Below are 19,664 nucleotides of genomic sequence, written 5' to 3' on the forward strand. Positions count from 1 at the left end.
ACTGCTCCTTTCTTTCCTCCTCCCCACCTGGTACGAGGGCTGAGAGCCAGACTGGAGCTCCTGATTCACACAATCCGGACGAGGTCGGCGTTCCCAGCACTCGCTGACCTCTTCTCGGCCGGCCTCTGCACTTCTGTAACGAGTTCCCCAGGTGCTGTCCCGCCCCTGGCTTCGCAGCCTGCCCTAGTAATCGGGAGGGGGGAGGGTAAGGGGAGTGTGGGGGAGGGGAGTGATTAGCCGGTGGCGCAGCGAGTGACAGCCAGTAAGATTCCCAGCCTTCCCCGTTCGGGAAAGAGAAAGAATGCGGGAGGGGTAGGTAGGATTTCTTTCTCGGTAGGATAGGTGGAGAAAGATCGCTGCCTGTGTGTCCCTCTTTTGAACTTAGGTGTCTCTGTTGCTCCATAAATAAAATGCGTCCCTGCCTTCTGCGAGCGCTATAAAGGCAGCGGACGGCCGTCCCGGGGGCATTCCGGGCGGGGCACCGGCGGAGCCGCAGCAGGTGAGGTCGCCCCTGGAGGTGCGCTCACGCCGCCTCCCCCTGGCCCGTCTCCTGGGGAGACCTCGCTGGTTGAGGACGGGACTGGTGTGGGGCTGGAGCGGGCGGGCAGCGGGCAGGACAGCCTTCTCTCTGAGCAGCTGAGAGTGAGAAGGAAGCTAGGAGAGCAGGCGGGGGCGAGATCTGCGCCCCGCGTCCGGAATGCGCCTTGTGCGCGCGCGGCCTCGGACCCGGGAGCGCAGCCTGAGGCTCTGACCTCGGGCCGGTGCTTCTGCCCGGTGCGCGCCTGGGGCTGCGTCCTACGTGGGACGCGGAGAGGGGGCGACGCTCACCAGGTGCCCGCAGCCCCGCCAGCGCCCCGGGGCCCAGCCCAGGTTCGGGGAGATTTCAGGACGCGGACAGCGCCCTGGCTGCCCGCCGCTGGCCGCCGGGTCGAGCTCCCGAAGCCCCCAACGCGGGACTCACTGCTTGCAGTCCGGGAGCCCCGGGGAGCAGGTACCGGCCACGGGGCCTGGAGGTCCTCAGGTGCCCCCCTGCCGGTGCCGGTGCTCGCCCCGGGCGGCCGGTCCCGAGCGCCCAGGGCGGCCGCAAGCGGACCAGGCTCTGCGGGGTCTCTGCCACGCGTGGGGCCGGGAGGCGGCTCACGGGCGGCTGCCACTCCCGGCCCCACTTCACGACCTCTTCTCCCTCCTCGCTCATCGCCTCCGTTCTCGTCGTCCTCCTCCTGGAAGAGGATGGAAGCGCCGGGCAGCAGGTCGGAGCCGCCGCAGCCCTGCGAGTACAGCGGCGGCTACGTGGTGTCGCGGCGGGTGTACAGCGAGCACGCCTTCCAGCAGCAGTACGAGCGGCGCCTGCGGGAGCGCCCCACGCTGCGGGACCGCCTGGCCACGCGCTGCAGGTAGCGGCCGGCGCAGCGGGACGCGTGGGTTTCGGGCGCCAGGCTCCGGCCTCGGGCTCAGCTGTGCGCGACACGTCCTTCCTGGTGGGAGGGGGCTCCCTCGTTCTCCGCCAGAAGTCGACTCCAGTCTCAGAATTTATCTTTGGGGAGAGTGTGTTCGGGAAGCCCCGTCTCTTTCTTTCCTCTTGGAGACGCGGGAAGCGCAGGAGGTACGCCCTGGGGGGGCCCCGACTGCCCCCTCGGGACGGCCAGGCTGAGCAGAACGGGAAAGAAAGAGGCTCGATTAAAAAGAGACGATGGGGAAACCCATCACCTGACCAGGAGTCCTTGACAGCCCCAAGCTCCTGTAGGCAGGATGCCATTCCGAGGCGGAACACAGCCAGAACCGGGAGAGAGCAGCGAGCTTCGCCGTGTCCCATCAGGAGCACCAGGAGAACCCCCGTCAGTCTCTAAATGCAAACGGGCCTCCTGTAATTAGGTGTCACAAAGAGAACTGGAGAACCAAGAACTGCCAGATGTTCTTTCTTTTAAAAATACTTTTATTATAGAACATTTCAAATACATACAAAAGTAGACATACCGGTAGTAGTATAATGAACCCTCTTCTCCATGTTTTTGTCCATCTACCAGCGTCAATGACCATCTACTCAACATATATCTGTAGAGACTATTTTAAAAAATATGATCATAATTCCATCGTCACACTTTATTTTATTTTATTTAAAAATAAAATAATTCTTTAGTACCAAAAAATGCCAGCGTGAAAATTTCCAATTGTCTCAGATATAATTTAAAAAATATTTTTTTGAATCCGGAGTCAAAGAGTGTTCACCTACTGTTAATATTTTTCTCTTATCTATTAGTTGATGGATTTGAAAAATACTAACTAGCAAGGGCAACAAGGTGTACATTCACCATGTTGAGTTTTATAAAAACTGGCTCCAAGTTTGGACTGCCAAAATATACAGAATGTGTTTATTTTTCTTAAAAGAAAAAGAGAAAAGGTAGACCAAGGCGCCTGGTGGTAGAAGTCTGAAAATTAATCTCTATTTAGAGTCTCTAATAATCTCTACTTAGAGACATTGATCAATGTAAGACTGTACAGAAAATGGGTTCTTGTGTAGGGATTTTTATCAGAGGATTAAGAAGGGCGGGAACACACTTAATCCTATGTTTTCTAGTGCAGTGCATTGAAGAGTAGATAAATTTAAAAGCGCATTTAAAAGAGTTTTTGGCAAAAGCATGGTAAACCCTTCAGTGTTAGTATATTGTCCATGAAATTCTCATTCTTTGTGATTTCTCTTGAGATTAGATTGGAAACCCAGGTATCTTGCCTTTTGACAGTTGTTCAAGAAAGAGAGCCCTTGGTGTGCTGAAGACTATCCTGCCCATCTTGGACTGGCTCCCCAAATACCGAATCAAGGAATGGCTGCTTAGTGACATCATTTCAGGAGTTAGCACTGGGCTAGTGGGTACACTGCAAGGTAAGGTGTTGGTGGATTGGCTCTCAAGTGTTTGAGAATCAGTTTCCAGCAGCAGTTCATGACTTCCCCCAGGCTCGCATGGGTCTGCACCAAATGCTTCCTCACCCTTCAAGACCTCACCTTTTCTCTAGAGCCCTTCAGTGGAGAAAATGGCCTCTTTTTTTCTCCTCTCCCTTGGAGTTCTCTTCCTGGGAAACGATGTTGCTTTTCTAGCTGTATGGCTCCAACTAGAGCCCTATTTACCTAAGCAGTGGCTTCTTAACTTTTACTGACCACACCTCATAGTAAGAAATATGTATTACATCATAATCAGTACACACATATCTCAAGTCTTGTGAGCTAAAATTTACCCTCACTACAAGTAATATATTCTGATATTTTCTCTTCTGCTTATATATTTTTTTAAATGATAATTGCAGCCCATTAAATTACTTTACATCCCACACAGGGTCTTGACCTGCAGTTTGAAATTGGCTTGAGGGAAAGTGAAGGAAGTATTTTAGCCTGGACTACACATAAGTGTTTTTTCTATTCTGCTCCCCACTCCTTTTGAATCCATCCCCTTACTTTAATCTCTGGCAAAGTGTCCCAACATAGGTGGTTATTACTATTCTAAACTGGCTTTATACCATATTTCCATGAGCATCTTGAAAATCTTTTGCCTAGTTAGTTGGGCATTGGTGTGTATTGACCTGGTGGAGAGCCCTGTGGAGTTGTCCTACATGCCTTTATGTACAATTGTCATATTTTTTCTTGTTTGGATCTAATTTCTGTTCTCCAACAAGAAAGGAGAAAAAGCAGTGCAATAATCAGTGCATCTCTCAGACAGAGAAACACTGAATCAGATGAAACCACCCACATGCAAAGCTGGCATAAGCTTTTGGACTGAATTGACGACGATTTTAATCAACAACTGACTTATTTCCACTCCTGTGACCAGTGAATGATTGAATAACTAACCAGTTGAGTCAATTCATTTAAAGCAAGTGATGCCTGTAGATTCAATCATTATCTCAGCAGATCTGAATTATGTTCCATATCCCAGCACATCCTCAGACTGTATGTAAAATAAAGAAACCACACAGGACAAGCTGCAAATTTAGGATATTGTGAAAAGGCCTTTCTTTATACAGTAGAAATATACCATAATTTTCGTTTGCCAATTCAGTCATTCTGGATGTACTTTTAGGCATGGCGTATGCTCTACTAGCTGCGGTTCCTGTTGGATATGGTCTCTACTCTGCTTTTTTCCCTATCCTGACATACTTTATCTTTGGAACATCAAGACACATCTCAGTTGGTAATTATAAGCATTTACTACAATTCTATTATTTATGTTTAATGTGTTGTGGCCATATAATGTGTATTATGCTTTCATCTTTGTTAACGTTTTCCAGGGATATTTCCAAGGGCTTCAGTACTTTGCCTGCTTTTTCTATTCAAAGATGCAAAAATGGTTCTTGGTTTTCAAAATACTATGCCTTTTGTTAGCTTTACATTTAAGGCCTTTTTTTTTCATGTAGTGGAGAAATTGAAAAATTGTTAAAATTATAGCTACCTTAAATTTAAGCATGGCTTGATTTTTTAAAATGTAGTAAATTTGACTTCATATTTAGAAAGTGTTCTCTTTCAAAACAAAATATGACAAGGAAAACTTCGAGAGGTCTTTGAACCTACTGTTTTACCAGGTTAACTCAGTATTTACTAAGTTGCATTCATCAAATACATATTCATTTTTTCATTACAGAGCATACTTATTTTAAGTCACTAAGATTGGAAGACTGGCAAAATTGTGCCAAAACAACTTAGAGACTAAGCTTGACTTTCCTTCTCAAAATAGGTTTATTTCCTGCTGTTTCTAAAATTTGAATTCTCTTTTGCTGGAATGTGCTGGTAAATACATATTTTAAATGCTATTTTGCAACATTGACATTTATACTTGAGATTATTTTGCGCCTACATCCATCTGCTGACTAGACACGCCTACCTGGACAATTTTCTTGAAACAAACACAACTGTCCACCACATCCCCAATCCATACGCTTGTCCTTAGTTGTATTTCCCCCAGTATCTGGCATATTGCCTTGTTTGTGGAAGGAGGGCAGGAAGAATTTTTATTGATTGAAAGAGCTTCCTCATTTGGGAGAATTGTTCAGTATCAAATGCTTGACCAGGTGAGGAACATATAAGCTGATTTTTTCTTTTTAGTATTCTATACATTTAGACATTCCAGGTCACTGGATTTTGGTACTGAGCCCTCCTAATTGTTAAAGCCTTCCATGGTTCAAGGACAGAATCATCATCATCATGGATAAACATACCAGTAATAAATAGATCAATTGTTGGAAGAAAAGGAGTACTTTTTAAACATAGACTCTTACAGACCGGTATTTAATATGAAAAACTAATTTGTCTTGGAAAGAGAAACTTTACACACCCTTTGATGTTTCTTTATCCTAATTTGAAACCTGTGATATTGATCAAGGTACTCAGCTCCACAGAGATTAAGACATTGGAAATGAGCTTCTGTGGAATAAAAATAAGATGGAATAAGTAAGGACTCAGCATGTAGGCCCCCTCTGCCAGGAAACCTGTCCTGACAGCTTGGCCCCATCCTCAAACACAGGAAGATCACACAAGGATAGATTAGACACCCTTTCAGTGTACTTACAAAGCATCTTGAATGCTGCATTATGATTACCTGCCTATGTGTCTCTCTTGCACGTTTCTGGGTCATGAATGCCTTGAAACATTTGCTTTTTAGCTTCTTTTGTAAACCAACAATATCAGATTAGCTCCCAATCAGAGCTAATTATCTCGTACATCTTTCTAATCCTATGTAGATGCATGTTGTACCTAAACATTTGTGGTTAAAAATTATTAATTGATGGAGACTTTTTTTTCTCCAGGACCTTTCCCAGTGGTCAGTTTAATGGTGGGTTCTGTTGTTCTGACCCTGGCCCCAGATGAAAACTTTCTCATACCCAACAGTAATGGAACTGCACCAAACGCTACCATGATAGACAGTGCGGCTAGAGATGCAGAAAGAGTACTGATTGCGAGCACACTCACTCTTTTGGTTGGAATTATACAGGTAATGGACTTACAAGTGAAATATAGATTGGTATGATTTTTATTTGAAATAACTAGCTGGTGCTAAGCTAAAAATAGAAGGCCTTTCAAAGAGAGAGGCAACAATCATTTATTGAGATCAATAAGAATAGCTATTCAGGAAGCATTGATTCAGGCAGAAGAAGCCCAGATAATGTTTCAATTAGGAGACAAAGGCAATGGGTATTTATGAGAAGGGGAAGGGAAACAATTAGATCAATAGAAGGAAGATATTTTATTGGTACAGATAACGAAGCATAGTGACGTTAATTTAAACAATGTTTATAATTTTCAGTCCAATAGTCATCAGTCCGGTAGTCATAATAACTACTTTCTTGTTATCTTTGCAAAAGTTACAGAAACAAGCTACATGATTTTTTGCTTTTCTTACTACATATTTAGAAATACTTCAAGGTTCATATTATACATGGTTTTCAAATTTAGAGTGATGGAGGGGAGAGGTAGGGCATTAAGAAATTCAAATTTGTTTCCTGCAATTATTTTTGTGTTATAGGCAGGCTATCAGAGTTTAAATTGGTGTTAAATTTAATTTGTTAATAGTTCAAGAGACTAGGTTCTTCTCTTAGGCAAACATTTCATTTTTCCTTCCTTCTTCTTGTCCTAGTTGGTATTTGGAGGTTTGCAGATTGGATTCATTGTGAGGTACTTGGCAGATCCTTTGATTGGCGGATTCACAACAGCTGCTGCCTTCCAAGTGTTGGTCTCACAGCTAAAGATCATCCTCAACGTGTCGACCAAAAATTATAATGGAGTTCTGTCCATTATCTATGTAAGTGTCGCTTCTTCCTGTATAGATGACTCACTAGGAACAGTGTATCTTTTTCCTCTTTAACTTGAGTCTGGAGAACCTGCGCTCCTCTGTGCCACACTTTGGGAGTCACTGAAATCATTCTTCTCTGAAAGAAGCAACACAATCAGGAGGAGCATCAAAGAAGACAGATTTTGCAAATCATTGTTCTCACCTGATCAAAATGGTTTAAGAAGTGTCACTGCACTTAAAAATATTAATGAAAACAAAGTGGTATCATGAAGCTAAGACTGGAATACAACAGACTTGAGTTCCAGTTTCAGCTTTGCCTCTGGCGTTAGGCACACACTGTAGGATAGTGGCTAAAAGCTCAGATTTGGAGCTCAGTGACCTAGGTTCAAATCCTGACTCTACTATTTACTAGTCATATAAGCAAAATGGAGTTGGTAATAGCATCTACCAACTAAGTTAAATAAGGATAGGTGAGAAGCACTTTGGCCCAGAGGCTGGCATAGAACAAGTACTCAATGAAAGTACTTATGTTGAAATTATTATTTCACATCTCAAGGCTTCTTTTCTTTTTATCTGTAAAATGAAATAATTGGGCATGTACATCTAAAGCCCTTTCTAACTCTGAGAGCCCACAAAATGTATAATGTAAATGTCTCAGCAATTATAGATGAAAAAGAACATTAGATTCAGAGATGATTCAACCATGCAAAAGAGATGCAAAAGAAAGATGTAGATCTCACTAATTCGATTTTAAAAATTCTTGGATCTAAATATCTGTTCTATATAAAGCATGTTATTGATGGTTGAAAAGTGGTAATAATAGTAACATGATGTCACCCCAGCTTGGGGGGAATAATGCTATGCAAAAATAATGCACCAACATTAAGAATGGAGTCTTTTAATGATCTACCTATTAGCTTCTAACACAATGTAAGGCCATGCATAAATATCTAAAAATTAGTGAGGTGGTTAGGAATTTGCTCAATTTCACAGCAGTGTCATAATCCCACATTACTCCATCCATTCCACACACATTACTGAGTGCCTTTTACAGACCAGGTACTATACGGTAGAGGAGGCAGTGTAACACAGAAACTAAGATCATGGACTTTGACCTTCAACAGGCTTGAGTTGTAGTCTTGGTTCCAGCACTTACTACTGATGTGATTGGGGTATGTTATATTTTCCTAAGCCTCAGCGTCCTATACTGTAAAATGGGGATCATAAATAGTAGCTGCCTTTTCGTGTTGTGAGGATTAAAAATAAAAATTGTGTATAGCACTTAGCACAATATCTGGCACATAATAGGAACTCATAGTAATGTTATTATTTTCATTATGATGAACAGGTATCATCTAGCTTACTGTTCACTTCCCAGGCATGTAGTCTGTTAGAAGACATTAGCACAGGCTGTTTTTTGATTCAGCATTATTTTTGTTATTGTTGCTTTTTTTCCCCTACCAAGTCCTTGATTCACTTTCAAACCTTCTGCCTGTCTTTTTCTGACAGGCTCTCACTTTTGCAGTCACTGACACAGCTTGCTTTTTCTTGCTTTCACACTTTCCCCATCAACCATTCATTTTTTTCCTTTATTGTCATTCATTCAATCAATCTATTCAATAAGTATTTATTGACAGCCTACCATATGCCAGGAACTGCTTTCCCTATAGAAACCCACTGATCTCTGAATCCACCAAGATACCCCCTACTGAGTGTACTCACCTCTGTGTGTGAACACTGCTGGGTCTGCCTCCACACAGATCACAGGAGGCCTAGGCCAGTGGTTAACCTGGCCGTTGCTGGGCCTCTGTGGATGGGGGACTGAAATAGTTCTTCTGGTCTCCTAGGACTATGTGTAAGATGACGTTTGCTGCCCATGATCGCACTATCAACAGGGACGAAATTAACCATGAAACACTAGAACAAGGTCAAAAAAAGTTTTAAACCACACACAGTCATTATGTGACATGTTTGGTTGGAAATGATTCTTGAAGTCTCAGGTTACAATGTGTCTTAGAATTTTGCAAGAAATTCCTCCCAGCCCAGGGAAGTTGGATGAAGATATTTCAGTTAGCCCTTTGTCATGTGACTATGAGCTTCCTCTTCTGAGAAGACAGAATCAGCAGATTTGGAATGATTGCAGAAGGGTGGAATGAGCCACTCAGTGCCTGAATAGAGAGTTTTGCTTATGCCATCACCAGTTGCAGTCATTCATGAAAGAATCCTTCAACAAATGCAGAGCGATAGTGGATTCCTCCAGGAAAGACCATGAGCTTTTCTGTAAAATGCTTTCCCTGGAATGTAGCTAACTTAACAGTCCTTTTGTTAGAAAAGTATACTTTGGATTGACCCCCACCGCCAATAAAAGGAAATAATGAACACAAAAAAAAGAAGGGAGGAATAGTGGGAAAGAGAGAAAAATAAAAACATTAATTCACAAATGCCAGAGATGCTGGGTATAGGATGCAGAAAGGAGAATGAGAGTGTTTGGCAGAATTAGAATTAGTAATCCTCTTCATGCTACCACGTAGCTGCTTACCTATCTAAGTAAATCACATGGTTTGTCCAAGAGTTTTCCTACCATTCATTTTGAATGGTTTGCCTCAATAGATAAGGGAAGCCTTTCCTCATGCTTACTAAATCGATGCTACCTGCCCTATTTCTTGCCTTAACAAAGGAAGACAGCATTGAAAAGTTCTACCCAGCTGGTAGAGTTTTGAAAGCCACCGCTAAGCTTGATCAGATTCATTACTTTGAATCTATGTCAGTATGTAAAATTTAAGCCATTATAATAAGGTAGCACTTTATTTACACAAAAGTTCCAATAGCAGGAGATGCCTGACAGCAAGAGGTGGTTACGAAGGTCCAGTTATATTCATAGAGATAAGATGAAGTAAAATAAATTTGGCTCCAAAAGTTAACTGATAAATTTCCTCATACATAATATCAGGGACAATTTTTCACTTGTGACTTTATATAATATCAGGGACAATTTTTCACTTATGACTTTATATACCCAAGTAATGCTGTGTAAGAATGAAGAAATTATCTAAATGAAATGGTCCTAAAATTCTCCAGGAATGGTAGAAAATATAGTAAAATATTATCCATTACTGAAAAGCTCATTATCATGATTTGGACTATTCAGAATCTAGGCTGGATGTGGAATTATATGTGTATCCACATTTAAACATATTTTAGTAGTAAACTAAATTAGAACTAATTTTCAGTGTCTTCTTAGAGTCTAAATCTATTTCTATACCTTTGAGTACAATCTGACTACTTCACTTTATATAGGTGAGTTTTATTTCCACGTAGGTTAAACTATCGTAGAACTTTTCATAAGAGATCCTGAATGATTACTCAATATATAGGAACTAATATACTCAGATGCCTTATTTTATGAAATTGTCTAATATAGAGTGATTTTATTTTTTGGAACTCATATTACATTGTTAATACATCAAAGGTGCTTTTTATTTGAAGGTCTAAGTGTTTCTTTTTGATTAAATGGGACTCTGGTAGTGATCACTTTTGTAAGGTGAAAATGTTTTTATGATTGGGATAATTATTCTGTTTTTAAGTTTCAATTTTACCATCTTGAGTTGAAAGTAAACCTTTATTGTACAGACAATCAAAATATTATCTCTAGCTCATGAATTAATGAAGATCATTATCAGAAAATTGACTATGTAAGGGGCCAGAGAGCAATAGCTTTAGGATTCTGAACTATGTAGGGTTGTTTATGCCTGTGGTACATAGGTGCCCTGAGTTCTTGATTTTCTGTGTCTGCCTATGGTAGTTTTCTTTTTTTTTTCTTCAATCTGCTATCACTTGTCTCATTTTGTTACTATCAGTGTATGCTCCTCTAGCAATTTTTACTGACTCTGGGAAGCAGACATTGTAGACTTGTTGGGATTGAGTTTAAAGCAAGAGTAAAAATACTTTCTGAATGAAGGGGCAGGAGGCTTCCTCCACGTCAAATGCTTGCACTCTAGTTCAAGAGCTTAGTGGAATGTACTCTGCTCGCACTAAACTTCTTCCCTCTTTCCCTTACTCTTGAATGTAATCCAGAGAGTGGAGGGTGCTGGCAAAATGACTCCAGATTACTTAATGTTCATTATACATAAGTGTTATCAGATTGTCATTGTAATTATTTTAAGTATAGTTCATTTATAAAAATAAGTAAGACACAAGTTATAAACTATAACATGCTTCATTCCTTTATCTTCACATAAAAATATATCTATAAAAAGACTCATTCAAAGAAAAGTGACTTTCACTTAAATCATGTCTTCTTCAGGACTGAGATTGCTGTAACAAAGATATTAGTGTTTTTCCCTGGGATTCTCCCTTGCTAATAATATCTCTCTATTCCCAGAAACCTCCTATTTACAAAACAAAATTAGTTTTTCTTGAGCTGGCTTGTCTCTCCACTTGAAGAAAGAGTTACTTTTATTTACGTCATCTTAGTTCAAGTCTGAAGTCAGTATGAAATTAACTTTCAAAATTTTATATTTGACATATATATCAATTCAATAGATTTTCTTACCCATAAGGAATAGATCAGTCCATCTGTATCTCTATATGAAGTATTTTAGATATTTTTAGTACCACCTGTATCATTCAGGTTTAGGAAAGAGCTTTACCTAAAACTCTGGCTAACTGGGACTTTTTGGTTCATTAGCCTTTCATCTCAATAATACCATATCAACATGGTAAAGATTAGGCCACTTAATAACACCTGTAAAACCACTTTAAGATATAAACTTTTAAAGTTCTTCTGCAAGTAAAATACAGTATATATAATGATATAATTTTTCTTTTAAGAGATCTTATTTTTATTGTAAACATTACAGGTAAACAAAAATAAGAAAGTAGAAATCACCCACAGTTTTCCCACTCCAAGTTAATCATTTTATATATATATATATGTGTATATATATATATATATATATATACACATATATATATATACATACATATATATCAAAGACTGGATGTATTTAATGGTCTCTGTATCTGTCAACACATTTTTATGATTTTACATGAAATTTTAAGTGCTATTTGATGATGATGATTTGATTTTTTTCATGTGGGAAATATATACAATTATTTTCTTTTCACAGACTCTGGTTGAGATTTTTCAAAATATTGGTAACACCAATGTTGCTGATTTCATTGCTGGATTACTCACTATTATTATCTGTATGGCAGTTAAGGAATTAAATGATCGATTTAAACACAAAATCCCAGTCCCTATTCCTATAGAAGTAATTGTGGTAAGTAGGATATGTAATTTAAAAATTCAGCATTAATTAGTTTGACAAGAAAGGAATTGTTAGAACAAATAGATTTTTTTAAACCTCTTTTGTTTTATTTCAGACAATAATTGCTACTGCCATTTCATATGGAGCCAACCTGGAAAAAAATTACAATGCTGGCATTGTTAAATCCATCCCAAGGGGGTGAGTACGCATTCCTCTTAGGCAATACAAATATATTAAATCAGGGCTTTCTATTTAAATGAAACCTTTTATTAAAAGCTTCATTTCATTGATGCTGTTTCAATTGTCCTATTTGTGTATTAAAGAAACAATCATTTGTACAAACTATCAGATAAACAGTATGGATGTAGCTCAAGTTTAAGCCATTTGTTTAAAAGCAGCCCCCATAAGCTCTCTCTTTGTCCTTCATTTTCTTAAAAAGTGGCAGGACATGTAGTTACCACCAGACTCCTGATTTAAGCTCATACGTATAATTATAATTATAAAATATATAAATAGAGTCATGGTTAGTCACATTTTTTGCATTGAGAACCTTCTTAAGGAATCAGGGATATCTGATCGAAATTCTCCATCATTTTGTTTAATCAATCTTAGGTAATAATTATGTCATTTGTTTCTATTAATAAAATGCATAATCTGCAAGGGAAGTTTTATATGTGTTTGGTAGTTTGGTGAATTAGAAGAGTAAAGAACTCCGGTCCTTTGTCCATCTCTGTTACCATCTAGTTCTGTGGCCCTGGAAGGGGTTCTCCTATAAAACAAGGGTAATTACAACTACTGAAGCTTCAACTTGAACTTGCTGTGAAACACCAATGAGATCCCTCATAAAATGCAGAGTGGACCAGGTCCATACAATGTAATTTTATTGCATGGCATATAAAAAGAACCCCAAATGTTTATTAGATTTGTAACATTAACTTAGAGCATTTATGACTAGGTCTGCTGTTAGATAACCAATAAGTACTCGATAACCAATAAGTTTTCCCTCCCTTAACACTAGCTGAGGGACCTGGTACTAATCTTTGTTTCTCCATGTTCTTAATAGAAGCTCCTCAAGCTAGTTGAGTCCCAGTGCTTATCCCACAGGGAACTGCTGCTTTTTTGTTTCATTAATCTTAGGATTTCCTCTAATAGCTGTTCAAAAAATACTTGAAAAATTACAACTGTCTACATGGGGCTTAATTTACATGTTATCCATTCTAATGTTTCTTAAACTTACCTTTTTGTGAGAATCATGAGGCCCTTGTTAATACAGATTCCTGGTTCCCACCCTAGACTATTAAAGTAGGGTTTCTACAGTAGGGGCCTGGGAATCGATATTTTTAAAAGGTGCTGCAAGTGATTCTTATGATCACACCTATGACATTATAAACAAGCCACGAGAAAGGCCTTTGTGGCCTGATCTCCTGTGGTGGCACAGAAATAAGTCTTTAGACATCAACACACCTGAAAAAGAAAGTCCGGTGTGGAGAAATTGGAAGAGCAAGGAGAGTGTTAAAGGTGAGTACCATGAAAGCAAGAAGAGCAAAGAGAAAGGTCATGCTAGCCCACCTTTTTATCCAGTCCCCGCTTCAATCCTCCAATAAGGGAGTAAAAGTGAAGCCCTGTTGGCAGCTTCCTTTTATCCTACTGAGGTCAATACCATATGATAGGATTGCTTGGTCCCCAATAACTCCATTTGTATAAGAATCTTATTCTACTTTACCATGTCCCTCTAATTATAGGGGTGGGTGGGTAGTTTCCTATTAAAGGAACTTCAGGCATAAGTGAGGTAGGTAAGGGAGATTATTTTTTTCTAGGCCCTCTACCATTATACCATATGGATAGTTCTCAAGATATAGGTCCATAAAGGTCATCCCCCAAATTTTCATATCTGGAGACAACCATATGATTATACACTTGTAGTTTTTTTTCTTTATATGTTTTGTCAAACAGTAGTTGTTTGACCCCACGATCCCTGGGATATATTAGTCATTGTGACTACAAAGCATTCTGATAATTATATAAATTTAAAATTTTTTGAACTCAAGATTTTAAATATCATAGCTCTTAAGATAATGGATTTTCCACGTAGCTCTTTTAGCATCTTATATCTTTTTATTTCTTTAACAGACCTGCCATGTCTTCATACAGGGTAAATCTCATTTTGTAGCTGGTTTATCTTTCAAATTCAAAGATCTTTAAGATGAAATTGTGTAAGAAATACTAGTGTGTGAAAGGGCATAGCATGGGCTTGTATGATACTGAAGAATCAGCGATGGCAGGTTTATTCATGTCAGAGCTACAGGTGAGGCTGCATTGATTGGTAGGCTCTCAACAGGGCACACACACCAAAAAATCAGCCAGCAAGATGGCACCAACTTCTGATTAAAATTATAAAATCAGATGCTACCACTCATACTCGCATGTTTTCGCTCGATTGCATCAAGTACTTCCGTGTTTGACTTGTGGCTGGGTTGATTAGCACTTGGTGAGGTGGGAAAGAGAATTACGGTCAAATCTTCACAGCATTTTTCATTTAAAACTTCACTAGGTTCTTGCCTCCTGCACTGCCACCTGTAAGCTTGTTTTCTAACATGCTGACTGCATCATTTTCCATTGCTGTGGTGGCTTACGCGATTGCAGTGTCTGTAGGAAAAGTATACGCCATCAAGTATGATTACACCATCGATGGGAACCAGGTATGGTCACCCTTTTGCTGAACTGGTTTTGTAGTGCTGAAAATAAGAAAAAAAAGGGAAAGATTTTGTTGTCTGCTAAAGAAGAGATTGGTTTCTTCCACCAGCCTTTATTGAATTGGTTTCCCTCTTGTGAGTGTTAATTTGAAATTATTTTAAAATATGCATGGTGCATCACTTTACTTTTTAAGAAATAAGTTGAAGTAATCCAAATTTTAAAAGAGTTAATTCAGTCAGGTCATAAATAACATTCAAGGCAACGTATTAGGTCAGAATAAGAATTCTTCATGTAATCCCATGTCTCCTGGTAATTTTTTTTTAAATAGCAGCTATAATATGGCAAAAACAGTGCAACAAAACATTGTTAATAATAGTTGTGGCCCCTTTAAACTGAGGTGGTTCACTGTGCAATTAATGAACACAGGACAGTTTTTGTAGGCATGTGATACATTGCCAGGTGAGCTCGTAAATCTGCAGTTATGGTATGTTTCTGAAAAGGCAGCATAGCAATTACAGCAGTTAAATGATTAGTACTCAAGCAGAATAATAGTTCTCCTACTCATAATATGCTTCATAGCAAATATTCAACCACAGAAAAAACACTTTATGTGAGAGCAGAAAAATGTTTTATGTGAGAGCTACAGCAGATACGCCACTCACCAGGAAGTGAAACAAGCATTTTAGCAAAAGATCAGTTACTATTCCTCATCAACCTTAAAAACGATTGAGAGCAGTGAGCCGTCTTTTAGGCTATAAGGACCTCAAACTCCTGACAGCTTTCAAGACCCTCAGCCACCTTTCATGGTAAAAATTACATGGGTTCTCCCAGGTGGGGGGGGCGTGGGGGTTTGGGAGTTTGCTTTCTTAACGTTCTTCCTTAAACGCTTGGTGAGGGTCCTGCAAAGGTTCTATTTGTAGCATCCTTGTCATCCAGTCTCTCCCTTAGGAATTCATTGCCTTTGGGATCAGCAACATCTTCTCGGGGTTCTTCTCCTGTTTTGTGGCCACCACCGCCCTGTCCCGCACTGCTGTCCAGGAGAGCACTGGGGGAAAGACACAGGTACGGAACGCAGTGTGCTAATAGCCAACTACTGCAAAGTGAATCGGGAATGGAGGGGGGCTCGGAAACGTCTGCCCAAGAACCGAGCAGGACAATTAGCCGTAGAGAAGAGAAGTGTGCTTCCTCATTCGCTTCCACCTGGGAGCCCACTTGTTTCACGCCCCTCGCCAAAAACCTCTTAAACAACATTTATGGTTTTCTCAAGCAGCAATTCTCCAATCTCTTCCTGTCAGTGCTGAGCTGGCAGATAGCTACAGTTCCCTGCTGTTCCAGGGACAATAACAATCGACAAAGAGTCATATGAAGAATGCTGATTCTTATCAATTTGTTATCCGGAGATGGAGAAGGCCTAGTGAAAGCATGTTCACGGCTTAGCGAGGTTATTATATTTTCAGAAAAATGAGAAGCGTCGATTTACATTTCCTTTACAAGGATCAGGAGCTTCCTCCAGAGGTCTTTGGTCCCACAGAGTGGTTTGCTAGCCAAGAACATTTTTGTTGTAACATTTTGACATTTCTTGCTGAGTAAAATTTTTGTCCCTAGAGTTCTGAATGTGGGTTTGATCTTGCCTTTTACATGGGTTTAAGTTGTTGCCTTCACAAGATGACGCCAAAAATCTGCATCCCAGTTAATCTCTGGACAACCCCTCTTTTAATTGTCCAGGAACCTCAGGGGCCATTCCCAAAGGCCATCCTGTCAGTCAGATGTGGAGTCAGAGATGCCAAACCAAGTGAATGTGGGCAGTCTCAGGAGGTGTTTCTGTTACGCCTGGAGGGTTTTCTCCTCCCAACACAGAAAGAGCTATTATTTAAGAGTAAAAAGTACATTGACACTAAAAAAGAGAACAAATCCAAAGGAAATAGTTTCACCCACACACACACACACACACACACACACTCGCAAATAGGGTTTTTATTAAGGCAGAAACACTACAAATAAGTATAAAAGAGAGTAACTGAGAAACTGACTACAAAAGTGGCTTGCCCAGGGAGAGCTTTAATTGTCCCAAGGCGCACGTGATTTTTTCCCCATTTATAATGGATCTTTGCGACAGGATTGGAGGAATGAACCTCTTCCAGTTTCTTGGCTCCCATTGAACAAAAAATTAAATTTAATTTTGACAATTTTTCTTTTCACAGTTGAGGGTTCCCCCCCAAAAAGAACATTTCTAGTTCTGAGGGAGAAAATAAAAACAATACAGCCTCTAGCTGGAGGCATAACCAGACATCTGTGGAAAAGGGGAAGAGGTCGGAGGTGATTTCCAAAATGAGACCTTTGGTGGGGGGAGGTTGGCAATTGTCAGTAGTGAGAGTTTCTGCTGCTTTCATTTGTGAAGGGGCATTGACAATCTCTCCAGGGCACGTGGCTGGAGAGGGTGCAGGCAGCGGGTGCAGGCAGATCCCCAACTGCTGATGTCCACTGCCTTGCTGTTAACTTCCAGGCTCAAATGAGGCACAGGCCGGCTGCCCCAGTAAGAATGCCCATGTAAAGTGACTCCTTGGCATGGGGTTTGGGGATAATAGTGTTCTGGTAAGCTGATACCCCCTGTTACACACTGGCATGTATTATATTTAGGAGTAGAGGATGCCAGGATTTCAGTACTGAAGAATGAAACAAGCACAGAAATGGCTTGATATTTAATTACTGAAATGTATACTAAGTTTTGGGGTTAAAAGTCTTAGTGCCTGGACTGAAATTAAGGGACTCATGACCAAATAAACTGGCAGGTCTTCCCTTATTGTGTGGTTTCTCATGTTTTCTTTTATGTTGGAGCCTCAGTTTCCGCATCTATACAATGGGCATAATAATTATACCCACCCATAGGAATGTTGTGAAGATTAAATAAGAAAATGTCTGTAAAGGCCTAGCACATACATACTTGTAAATGCTCATGGTTCCAGTCATTAACTCCTCGAGATAAGAACAGTGGCTTAGTACCTATGATACATATGTTGTACCTGACACAGAAGAAGCACCCAGCATATATTTGCTGAATGAATGAATGAATGAATGAATGAATGGAAGAATGAGTGTTAGTGGACATTAACTGTTTCTAGCACATCAACAGATTGTACAAGAGCTCAACATTATGACCCGTTCTTTCTGTCACTCCTGTCTGACTCCTACTGATTCATGAAAAAGGAATTCTGATTACAAACATATTCTCCTGCTCTAATTACCCTCTCACTTAACAGAATAATTAATTTTCTAGTGATTGAATCTGCTCATATATATATACATATATATATGAAATCTACAACATTTCCCAGAAACCAGCATTATAAGATTTTAATATAGTAATGAAAATTAGCCTTAGTCCGCATAATTGGAGGCTTATTATTATATATACTTGGTGACCAAGTGGCCACCCAGCCACAGGCACATTGCCATATATCTCACCAATGCTCCGAGCCCTGCATCCACAGGGAGGTGCAAGTGGCTCATGATGGACAATAAATATTAGTTAAGTAATTGCCTGGCAAAAAGGAAGGAAGGAGGGAGGGAGAATATGAGCTTCTTTTTAGATAAGAGAGAGGAAAGCTCAGCAAAGTGCTGGGAACCTGGAGGTGTGGTGCTAGGAGGTAAGAAATCGCCTAGGAAAAGGGGTCTGGATGAACAAAGAAAGCTTTTTAGTAATCATATACATAATACCGCCTCAGGCTGACCCAGCTGTACTCTGCACGTGGATGATCAATTTGCCGGGTCAGGTGAATGAGTGTGACTGTGAAATTTCCTTAAGTCTTGTATTTGTCTCCTTTAGCTCAAACATCTTGCACTAGCAATATTTGTGCCCAGTGCACTGTTCCCTGTTGTTTCCTCTCTGATCACTTGCTTCTGGTTCCCTGTCTCCTTCTCTCCTTTGTTTCAGAGCTTCTAGTCTTCACCTTGGCCACGGCCCAGCTGTCTCAACAGAGAATTCATTGGATATCTAATCAAACCAGAGAACAGTCCCTACCCCTCAGCCTCTCTCCTATCTATGGACCTTAGGAGAGCTTCTTTTGCCCGCCAAGGTCAAGTTTCTGGAGCTTCCTTTACCCCTGCTACTGCCCGTCATCACTCGGGCTACTGGGGGGCCACGCTGTGAGCCTGCATCTGTGGATCTATTAGAGGAAGCAGGAGACATGTTCCCACTTCTCAGTGGGCTTCTGTGGCATTTTGAGTTTGCTGTAGGACTGGTAAACTTCTTTTCTCTGAGGCTTCAGTGGCAATATGTGCTTCAAGGACGTGTTATCAGAACTGCCATGATGGGTGCTGATTCAGTGGTGCAGAGGAGTCAGATATGTGCTGTGAGAATTCATTTCCCCAAAACATGACTATGGTCTGTTGTTGGGGAAGAGGATGGTCCATGTTTCCTGGTATGGCAAATAGAAGTTTGGCGTCCTAAATTGACACCAAACTACAGGTCTAATATTTCCAAATGAAATCCGGGTCAAACTGGCTTTACTTTCGCAGACTCGGTCTCCACATTCTCTTTAATTTATCTGTCACAGCTACTATGTACTACATGGTTGCCATTTTGCTTTGTTTTGTTTTTCAGTTTTGTAGAGTGTTAGCAAAGAAGTCTCATTTCTCTCAACAGCATTGAGCAGAAGGGGGGCAGTCAGGAAGCATCATGTGTACCCGTGATCAGGCTCTGACGCACACATCTGGCGAGCTGGCGACAGGAGGAGAAAGAACTCTGTTCATGGGAGCTGTGTGTCTTTCAGGTGGCTGGCATCCTCTCGGCTGGGGTTGTGATGATTGCCATTGTTGCCTTGGGGAAGCTGCTGGAACCATTGCAGAAGGTATAACCCCACTTCTCGGCACACTGATTGCATAATTTCCCTGCTCTGCCCCCAAAGAAATAACAGAAGATTTATAAATCATC

The 19,664-nt window shown here is 40.7% G+C and overlaps 1 protein-coding gene across 3 annotated transcripts in view; it reads left to right on the top strand.

Moving 5' to 3' along the window:
• The first annotated feature begins 241 nt into the window (after positions 1–241).
• The window catches only part of SLC26A4 (solute carrier family 26 member 4), a 39,338-nt gene continuing 19,915 nt past the window's right edge, over positions 242–19,664 (top strand). The window contains exons 1-11 of one of the 3 annotated variants that reach the window (XM_081079261.1): positions 242–312; positions 1,228–1,394; positions 2,739–2,878; positions 4,068–4,178; positions 5,788–5,972; positions 6,615–6,779; positions 11,900–12,052; positions 12,156–12,238; positions 14,592–14,739; positions 15,683–15,796; positions 19,504–19,581. In XM_081079261.1, coding sequence (XP_080935387.1) covers positions 1,231–1,394; positions 2,739–2,878; positions 4,068–4,178; positions 5,788–5,972; positions 6,615–6,779; positions 11,900–12,052; positions 12,156–12,238; positions 14,592–14,739; positions 15,683–15,796; positions 19,504–19,581 — 1,341 coding nt within the window. In that variant the 5' untranslated portion in view covers positions 242–312; positions 1,228–1,230. Of the gene's footprint in view, positions 500–1,227; positions 1,395–2,738; positions 2,879–4,067; positions 4,179–5,787; positions 5,973–6,614; positions 6,780–11,899; positions 12,053–12,155; positions 12,239–14,591; positions 14,740–15,682; positions 15,797–19,503; positions 19,582–19,664 lie in introns of all 3 variants that reach the window. The other 2 variants (XM_081079260.1, XR_013995317.1) reach the window with 2 other exon arrangements.

The sequence above is a fragment of the Rhinolophus hipposideros genome, assembly GCF_964194185.1.
Source record: "Rhinolophus hipposideros genome assembly, chromosome: 18".
Lineage (NCBI taxonomy): Eukaryota > Metazoa > Chordata > Mammalia > Chiroptera > Rhinolophidae > Rhinolophus > Rhinolophus hipposideros.